This window comes from Arachis ipaensis, chromosome B8 (genome assembly GCF_059453495.1).
Source record: "Arachis ipaensis isolate K30076 ecotype BB chromosome B8, ASM5945349v1, whole genome shotgun sequence".
Taxonomy (NCBI): Eukaryota; Viridiplantae; Streptophyta; class Magnoliopsida; order Fabales; family Fabaceae; genus Arachis; species Arachis ipaensis.
Genome location: NC_142443.1, coordinates 140,609,027 through 140,619,825, shown reverse-complemented (window position 1 = coordinate 140,619,825; position 10,799 = coordinate 140,609,027). Strand labels below are relative to the sequence as shown.

Genomic DNA, 10,799 nt, shown 5'->3' with positions numbered 1-10,799 from the left:
CCCATTTATCAAAACCGACATAGATACCGTGGTCACACACTCCATAACCCACAATCTCCTTCTATGGCCAAATCCCATCTTTTGCAATACAATGTCCACAAAACTCCACTTGACTCTATCATATGCTTTTTGGAAATCTAGCTTGATTATCGCTGCTTCCTTTTTTCTCAGTTTAAGCCAGTTTTCTATCTCGCATGCTATAAGTGCCCATCATGTATTTTTCTTCCCTTTACAAATGCACTCTGAGTTTCTCCTACTAATGCTGGCATCACTGATCTCATCCTCCTAACCATAACCTTGGAGATAACCTTGTACACACACCCAACCATGTTGATAGGTCGCAGATCTTTAATCTCCTTTGCCCCAATGAACTTAGGTGCCAACGCCACCCAAGTGATGTTGGAGTCTGCCGGCAACCGAGACGTCTGAAAGAACTCCATCACTGCAGCCGTGAATTCGTACCCAAGCTCACCCCAACACCTCTTAATAAAATTCATGTTGTACCCATAACAACCTGGTGCCTTAGAAGACTCACAATCCCACACAACTTCTCTGATCTCCTTAGCTGTCGGCAGTGCCTCCAGATTTACAGAATCTTCTTGCTCTATCCTACTCACCAGACCGTCTCTGAAGCCCACCATAGGAGAATTATCCTAGTGATATAACTCTTTGTAGTATTCTCTAATACCAAAATTTATTCTAGCCTGATTCTTGACCAGTCTGTCGTTGATTAACAGTGTGTCAATCCTATTATTTCTCATTCTTGCTGAAACTATGTTGTGGAAGTATTTTGTATTTTTGTCCGTCTCCTTTGCTTGTTGAGATCGAGACATCTGTTTCCAATGAACTTCTTTTCTGACATACCACCTCTCACAGCAGGTAACCAGCGCCTTCCTTCTAGCCTCCATCGTTCCATCATACACCCCATTGCCCACCAAATCATCAATCTTCTTGATTTCTTCCTCAAAGTTCGTGATCTTTCTGTCCATATCTCCAAAGTTAGTCTTATGCCAACTTCCTAATGGAATCGTCAAGGCCTTCAACTTGTCTGTGAACTATATCTCCCCCAATCCTCTTCACTCCTCCTTCACCATGCTAAGAAATCCTCCATGTGTAAACCAGGAATCTAGACTTCGGAACGGCTTTGGACCTCCCCTCTGCTTCATGTACTCTAAAATTACTGGACAGTGATCTGACAAACCCCTTGGTCCACCGCGTATCCGAGTCTCAGGAAACTCTTCTAACCACTCCACACTAACCAGACCTCTATCTATACGACTGCAAGAACGTTCCCGAAACCATGTGAATTTGCGATCTATGAGCGGTAGGTCCACTAGATGCATATCTTGTATCCAACTCTTGAATTCTTCCGCCGACCTCGGTAGAACATCAGTACCTTGCCTTTCGTCCACATGCACTATTTCATTAAAGTCTCCCATGTAGCAGCTAGAAACCTGACATAACCCAGCCATGTAACTCAACTCCTCCCACACCTGAATCTTTGCATTCCTATTATGTGCACCATAGATCAAGAAAATAGCACAATTAAAATTACTCTTTACCAGGACCCCTTCAACACACAACCATCTCTCCCCCTTGTGACAATTATTCATTTTAAACACTAATTCATCCCATATTAACAAGAGCCCACCCGCTGCACCATCTTGCCCCCAAATTCTTGCAACATTAAATCTGGTCACTACTTGCTTTTTAGTTTTAATCAAACTCGGCATATCTAATCTATGTTTTTAAGACCCTCTTCAAAGATTTAATTCCATTTTTTCTGACCTTGAAGAAAGAGATAAAAAAATGTTACTCAGATTAAAATCTCCTTTATGTTTTTCTTTTTTACACGTTAGATTAGACTCTTCTTGATTAAAAAAAAATTGAATTTGTTATTCTTTTAGTTTGATCTGTGTATGTTATGGGTTTTTTTTATATTTTATTTTTTGTATAATTTTGTTCACTTCATGTATTCAAATAAAAAGTATTTATATAAATATAGATATGAATTAATATATAGTTAATAACCATTAAATGATAATTTAGTTAAATATGTGAAATTATTTAATAGTTCTCAATTATTAACTTTATATAAAAGTAAAGTTTTCATCTTTTTATCCAAATAGAATTTTTTTCTACTATTTTTGCATTTAAAAAATATTTCTTTCAACTGCATAAATAAACAAGTCCCTCATCTCTTGTAGTTGTATTTGTATTTTTAAGTTACACTATATATATATGAACAAAGTATTACAAGTTACAATGATATAATTCATTACCAAATTATGAAATTTAGTATATTTTTTTTGGGATAATATTATTACATTAATCTATACAATGAAATACTAAAATTCAATCACTGGAATAACAAATTTTATAATGCATAACAAAACTAATTAACATAATACCAAGATCATACAAATAAGACTAAAACACATAACCACTTCATTCATACATTCTTAGTGACATTATTACCTAAGGTTTTATCTACAATTTTTGTAAGTTTTACAAGGTACAAAAAAATAATTCTACATTTTTTTTAATAAAAGATCGTCTAAATAATCGGTCTAAATAATTGATAAAAATAAGAATATTCATCTTTAAATTTTAATCGAGAATCACAAGATGTAATAAAATAACACAAGATTTTCTAAAATTATCTTTGTCATTAATAAAATTTTTAAAGACTGCATTATATATACTTATGAGAGATTTTTTTAATATTTATCTTCTCTTTGTAATTAAAGTATTATATATCATCGTATTTTGGTAAAAAAAAATTTAGAGAAAAACTCTACATTCAAAAAAAGTTTTTATCCAAGTCTATCCAAATTGTTATAACAACTTTTCAAATCACGCGTTCTTTCTCTTTCTCCTTCTCCGTTTTTTTCTCCTCCTCCTCCTCCTCGTATTTCTTCTTTTTCTTCCAAATTCGCGTAGGTTCGTCTTCTTCTCCTTCTTCTCCTTCTTCTTCTTCCAAATTTACATACGCAGGTTTTTCTTCTTTCCTTTTTTTTTTCTTTCCTTCTTCTTCTTCTCCTCTTTCTTCTTCTCCTTCTTCTCCTCTTTCTTCTTCCAAATTTACATACGCATGTTTTTCTTCTTTCATTTTTTTTCGTTCCTTCTTCTTCTTCTTCTCTTTCTTCTCATCCTCTTAGAGATTATCAATTCGATTCATAATGAACCGAACATATTATTAAGGTGAAACAATTATGTAGCACTAAATGAACAGAACATTATCCATTGTATAAAATCAAATTTAAAACAGGTTTTTGCATAATGAATCGTACATGTTAATAAGGTAAAACAATTGTATAGTACTAAATGAACGGAATATTATCCATTATATAAAATCAAATTCAAAACAGGTTTTTGCATAATGAATCGAAAATGTTATTAAGGTGAAACAATTGTATAGTACTAAATGAACGGAACATTATCCATTATATAAAATCAAATACAAAACACATGTGTCTACAATTTAGAGATTATCAATTCAATTCAGAACACCTGTGTCCATTCAATTCAATTCAATTCATAATGAACCGAACATGTTATTAAGGTGAAACAATTGTATAGTACTAAATGAATAGAACACTATTCATTATATAAAATCAAATTCAAAATAGCTTTCTGCATAATGAACCGAACACGTTATTAAGGTGAAACAATTGTATAGTACTAAATGAACGGAACATTATCCATTATATAAACTAAAATTCAAAACATCTGTGTCTATAATTTAGAGATTATCAATTCAAATCAATTCAGAACACCTGCGTCCATTCCATTCAATTCAATTTAGTAATTACATTTCATTCAATTCGATTGAAAAAATAATCCATTAACAAAATGTTGGTGTTGTTGGTGATGACAACAATGAAAGAGGAGAAGAAGAAAAAGAAGACGAGGAGGAGGAGAAGCAGAAGAAGAATTTGCGTGCGCGAAGAAAAAGAAGGAGGAGGAGAAGGAGGTATGCGTGAATTTGAAATAAGAAAAAGAAGACGTATGCATGTATTTAAAAGAAGAAGAAGCGCGGGAAGGAGAAGAAGAAAAAGCGCGTGTAATGACGCTCTTTTAATGAAAGTAATTTTTATTAGTGTTGGACCTACTTGAATAAACTTGGATAAAAAACTACTTAGACGCGTAACCATCCCAAAAATCTTATCCAAACTTTTACCAACTAAATGTCATGATTAAACCCTGTTTATCTATTGGTTTGAAGCAATCTATAGAACATAATGAATGTATTAAATTTGTATAAATGAATCACTTTTTAATACTTGTTTCATTGGTATATAGTCATTGGGCAAGGACATGCACTCAGTAACACAAATATTTATCCTATCAAGATTTGTAAATAGATCATAATTAAAAAGCTTCTGAAAAAAAATAATAATATTTGTGAAGGAAGATGATCTTTGAGGAGATCTATTGTTTTATATATGCCTTTTAGGACTTTCTCCAAGATTCAGCAACATTTTCTTTGCTTGAAAAAAAAATGAGAAGAAGAGAGCATTTAATGTTTGTGTTGAAAATTTTAGACAAATTTCTTTTGAGTATAAAATTAGTTTAATATATTTAAGAGAAAATCTAACTAAAATGACAATTTCGCCAAATAAATATTCAATATAGTCAATGAAATTAAATTAACTTAATTCTATTTCTATAATAAAGGAATCGAACAAAATTTGTTTGTTATCATCTTAAAATCAATACTGAGCAAAATATGGATATTATGTTACATCTACATAAGCATTAGTTATCTATTCGTTATTTTTTTAAAAATATTATTATAATACTGTAAACAAATTTTGTTATTCTATTATGATAAATTTAATTAACTTAGTAGTTGATTATTTAGTTTATTTTTAAATTCTATTATGATAAATTAATCTGTATTCATAATATATATTATTTAGTTTATTTTTAAATTATATTTTTCTTATTTTATTTTAGTTTAAATATGAATATAATTAATATGAGTTGTTAGACTACAAAATTTTAAATAACAATAAATAAAAAAGATATTTTATAATTAATAAAAGTATTTTTGTTTTTTAATAGTCATGTATAATTAAAAATATAATTAATTTAAAGAAGAATTAGTATAAAAAGAAAACTAAAATTAAATAAATATTATAATATCTTATTTGAGGATATATATAGAATCATTAGAGAACATATTGATCTAGTGAAAATTTCACTTTTATATATTTTGGAGGGTGTAGATTTGATCGTACTAACTTTTTGATTTTCTCTTTTGGGTGATAAAGTGTGTATAACAAGACAATGCAATAAAAAAATAAAAGCAAATTGGAAGCGGTACAATTTTCTTTTTTTCGGGCGGTTAAGTGTAGTTCGAGCTTCAAATTTTGGATTTTTTATTTTTTATTTTTCTTTATTTTTGTTTGGTGTTTATTACATAAAAAAAAATACTTTAAAATTTGTTTAGTAGAAACAAACAATTTTTAGTGTTAAGGTTTACCTTACTTACTTTAGTTTTATCTTTTTTTTCGGACGGTGATGTGTGTACAACGAGATTAGGAATAAAAAACAAAAGCCAATTGCAAGCTGTCCTAAGAATTACAATTCAAGTTCTAAATTTCGGATTCATAACTTTTTTTTTTTAATTTTTCCTTATTTTCGTTTGGTGTTGTTTATTATATATAAAAAAAATTTCCTTTTTTTTCCCGCTTGGCGTTGTTTATTACATAAAAAAGAAGAAAATATTTTAGAATTTGTTTGGTAGATTATGAACAAATTTTTGGTCTTAATGTTTATATTATTTGCTCTATTTTTATCCTCTTTCTCAATGGGTAAGATATGTATAACTAGATAATGCAATTAAAAACAAAAGTGAATTATAAGTGGTTCAAAGAGTTACAATTCGAATTTAGAATTTTGAATTCTATAACTTTTTTTTTTGTTGACTTTTTTTCTATTTTCCTTTTTTTTTTTTGCTTAACTTTTTTCCTTTTTTTTTTTTATTTATGCTTGGTGTTATTTATTACATAAAAAAATATTTTAGTATTTGTTTGGTAGAAATGAACGTTGTTTTGTATTAATGTTTACATTATTTACTTTATTTTGTTCTCTCTTACAGACGATGAAGTGTGTACAATGAGACAATACAATAAAAAAAAAAAAAAAAGCAAATTGCAAGCGATTCAAAAAGTTACCATTAGAGTTTTGAATTTTGGATTTCATAATTTTTTTTTCTTTTTCCATTATTTTCGCTTAGTGTTTATTACATAAAAAAAAAGTATTTCAAAATTTGTTTGGTAGAAACTAACAATTTTTAGTATTAATGTTTATATTATTTATTTCATCTTGATACCTTTTTTCGGTGAGATGTATGTGTACAAAAAGATAATACAATAAAAAATAAAAACAACTTGCAAACAGTTCAAAGAATTATAATTCAAACTTCAAATTTTGGATTCCATAATTTAAAAAAAAAAAAGCTAAGAGAGTTTTTGCAAAGATCTTTTGCTTTATATAAATTTTGTAGGACCCTCTTCAAAGATTCAATTTTATTTTTTCTAACCTTGAAGAAAGAGATAAAAAAATTTGTTACTCAGATTAAAAATTCCTTTGTGTTTTTTTTTTTTTTTCTGTATACGTTAGATTAGACTCTTCTTGAGAAAAAAAAATTGAATTTGTTATCCTTCGTTTGATCTGCGTATATTCTCAGTCTTTTTTATTTTATTTTTTATGTAAATTTTTTTCACTTCATATATTCAAATAAAAAGTATTTATATAAATATAGATAAGAGTTAATAATTGATAATCATTAAATAATAATTTATTTAAATATATAAAATTATTTAATAATTTTCAATTATTAATTTTATATAAAAATAAAATTTTCATCTTTTTATCCAAATACAATTTTTTTTCTATTATTTTTGCATCTGAAAAAATATTTCTTTCAACTGCATAAATAAACAAGTCCCATCATCTCTTGTAGTTGTGTATATATATATATATGAACAAAGTATTACAATTTACAATGATATAATTCATTACCAAATTATGAAATTTAGTATATTTTTTTGGATAAATTATTACATTATTCTATACAATAAAATTCTAAAATTAAATCACTAGAATAATAAATTTTATAGTGCATAAAAAAACCAACATAATACCAAGATCATACAAATAAGACTAAAATATATAACCATTTCATTCATACATAAGATTTTATCCACAATTTTTGTAAATTTTACAAAGCATAAAAAAATAATTCTACATTTTTTATAAAAGATCGCCTAAATAACCGGTCTAAATAACTGATACAACAACTTGTCCTACTAAATGGGGTCGGCTACATGAATTAAACGACGCCATTGTACTCTGTCATGTATCATGTCTACAGAGAGACCGTTTACATGTAGATCTCGTTTGATGACCACCTCATGGATGGTCTTCTTAGGTGTTCCTTTGTCTTTCGCCCCTTGTCCATCTTCCATCTCATCCACCCTCCTGGCTGGATGTTCTATCGGTCTTTTTCTCACATGTCCAAACCACCTGAGACGCGATTCAACCATCTTTTCCACAATGGGTGCTACTCCAACTCTCTCCCTTATATATTCGTTCCTTATTTTATCTAATCGCGTATGACCACTCATCCATCTTAACATCTTCATCTCTGCCACACTCAGCTTATATTCGTGCTCTCCTTTAGCCGCCCAATACTCCGTACCATAAAGCATAGCCGGTCTTATAGCGGTGCGATAGAATTTACCTTTAAGTTTTAAAGGCACTTTTTTGTCGCATATAAAACCAGATGCACTCCGCCATTTTGACCAACCTGCTTGGATCCTATGATTTACATCTTATTCAATCTCTCCATTATCCTGTATGATGCATCCAAGATACTTAAAACTTTTAACTTTTCGTAGGATGTTTTCTCCAATCTTCACCTCTATATTAGGGTTTTCCCTTCTTAGACTGAACTTACATTCCATATATTCCGTCTTACTACGGCTTATGCGCAGACCATGCACTTCTAGAGCTTCTCTCCATAACTCCAACTTCTTATTTAGGTCTTCCCTTGACTCTCCCATAAGAACGATATCATCGGCAAAAAGCATGCACCATGGCACAGGCTCTTGGATGTGCTCTGTGAGTACTTCCAAGACTAATGTGAAAAGGTATGGACTTAAAGATGATCCCTGGTGTAATCATTGAGTCTTCACACTAGTCGTGGCCCCATCATACATGTCTTTAATTGCACGAATATATGCGATCTTTACTCTCATCTTTTCTAAAACCTTCCATAAGACCTCCCTTGGTACTCTATCATACGCTTTTTCCAAATCAATAAACACCATATGTAGATCCCTTTTATTACTACGATACCTCTCCATCATCCTTCTTAATAGGTATATCGCTTCAGTGGTAGATCTGTCTGGCATAAATCCAAATTGGTTCTCTGTTACTTGTGTCTCTTTTCTCAATCTCCGTTCTATCACCCTTTCCCATAACTTCATAGTATGACTCATAAGCTTGATTCCTCTATAATTTCTGCAACTTTGTATATCCCCCTTATTCTTGTAGATAGGTACCAATGTGCTCTTTCTCTACTTATCAGGAATCTTCTTTGACCTTAAAATCTCATTAAAAAGCTTGGTTAATCAGTTGATGCCTTTTTCTCCAAGACCCTTCCAAACCTCAATCGAGATATTATCAGGTCCTACTACCCTGCCATTTTTCATCTGCTTTAGAGCCTCTTTTACCTCGAAGTCTCGAAACCTTCAATAGTAGTCAAAGTTTTGATCTTCTTTCCTTGTGCATAACCGACCAAGGCTCGGAAGAGTCTTCTGTCCCTCGTTAAATAACTCGTAGAAATAACTCTTCTACCTTTCATTAATCTTCTCCTCTTGAGCCAACACCTCTCCATCCTTATCCTTTATGCACTTAACCTGATCCAAATCTCTCGTTCTTCTTTCACGGCTCTTTGCGATTCTATATATACATTTTTCTCCTTTTTTTCGTGCCCAACGACTGGTAGAGACCCTCATATACTCTTGTTCTTGCTTCACTTACAACCACTTTTGTCTCTTTCTTAGCCGCCTTATATTTTTTCCAGTTATCTGCGTTGCGGCATAAAGACCACTATTTAAACCACTCCCTTTTTATCTTTATCTTTTCTTGTACACTTGCATTCCACCACTAGGACTCCTTGTCTCTTGGTCCTATTCCTTTAGATTCACCAAAGCTTTCTTTTGCTGTTCTTCTAATAACTTCTGCCATCTCCATCCACATCTCTTCCGCACTCCCATTCCCATCCCACTTTGCCTCTTCTCCTACCCGTTTTAGGAAGCTTCTTTGTTCATCTCCTTTCATCCGCTCGTCTTAGGTTTTTCGTATGATGTCTTTTTCTCAAATTTTGCTCAACGCAAAAATCCATGACAAGCACCCTATGTTGTGTTGTTAAACTCTCTCCCAGGATAATTTCACAATTAATGCAAAAATTCCGGTCGATTCTTTTCAACAAGAAGAAGTCGATTTTGAGAGCTTGTCATGCCACTCTTAAAGGTTATAAGATGTTCGTCTCTCTTTTTAAAACATGTATTTGCGATGAGAAGATCAATGGTTGAGGAAAAGTCCAAAATAGTTTTACCCTCGGCATTGATCACCCTGAAACCATGGCCTCCGTGAATACTCCCATATCCAGTTACTTCTCTCCCAACATGGCCATTTAAATCTCCTCCTAAGAAAATCTTATCTTCCAAATGTATGTCTTGAACCAAACTCTCTAAATCATCCCAAAACCTTATCTTGTGTTGTTCGTCCAAACCCACTTGCGGTGCATAGGCGCTAATCATATGGAAAACACCTCCCTCCACCACAAGTTTGATAGAGATGATCCGATCTCCCAGCCTCTTGACATCCACTATGTCCTTCTTCCACTGCTTATCCACAATTATTCCAACCTCATTCCTATTCTTCACCTTTCCTGTATATCAAAGTTTGAAACCAGAAGTATCCAACTCCCTAACCTTCGCACCAACCCATTTTGTTTCTTGTAGGCACATAATGTTAATCTTTCTCCTTGTCATGGTGTCCACCACCTCCATGGACTTTTCTATTAGAGTGCCTATATTCAATGTCCTAAATCTCAATCTTCTGTCGCTCCGACCTTTACCTTTTACTTTGTGAACTAGCTTATTTACCCTCGTCGGTTCACGAAAACGCGAGAACCCTTGCTCATTTAACACTACATCTGGGCACCGATGCAGCGGCTCTTACTCATTTGACACCGTACTCGAGCCATACAGCGCGTTGCTTCCGGGCAACGACCTAATTTTAGCGCAATAATGTCTTTGATTCATGTCATGGGATTCGACTATATTTTTATGTTGGTTGTCGATGACCTAACACAACCCTCCTCCTTTATCCGAATTTTGGGACCGGCTATGTACCGCAGATGTAACATAGGCGGATTTGGTCTAAATAATTGATAAAAATAAGAATATTCATCTTTAAATTTTAATGAAGAATCACAAGATGTGATAGAATAACACAAGATTCTCTAAAATTATTTTTAATATTGTTATTAGTAAAATTTTTTAAAGACTACATTATATGTACTTAGGAGAGATTTTTTTAATATTTATCTTCTCTTTATAATTAAAGTATTATATATCATTATATTTTGGTAAAAAAAAAAAATTATCCAAACTTTTACCAACTAAATTTTAATTTGTCATTATTAAACCCTGTTTATCTATTGGTTAGAAGCAATATATAGAATACAATGAATGTGTTAAATTTTTATAAAT

At 31.5% G+C, this 10,799-nt stretch overlaps 1 protein-coding gene across 1 annotated transcript; it reads right to left on the bottom strand.

The window, feature by feature from the left end:
* Nucleotides 1-1,076: 1,076 nt before the first annotated feature.
* Nucleotides 1,077-1,733, bottom strand: LOC107611776 (uncharacterized). Its single transcript, XM_016313670.1, has one exon. The coding sequence runs from the start codon at nucleotides 1,731-1,733 to the stop codon at nucleotides 1,077-1,079; it is 657 nt and encodes a 218-aa protein (XP_016169156.1).
* Between the last annotated feature and the right edge of the window lie 9,066 nt (nucleotides 1,734-10,799).

Bases quoted from the DNA above. Each gene is read 5' to 3' on its own strand.
- LOC107611776 (XM_016313670.1), bottom strand. From the start codon at position 1,733: ATGCCGAGTTTGATTAAAACTAAAAAGCAAGTAGTGACCAGATTTAAT.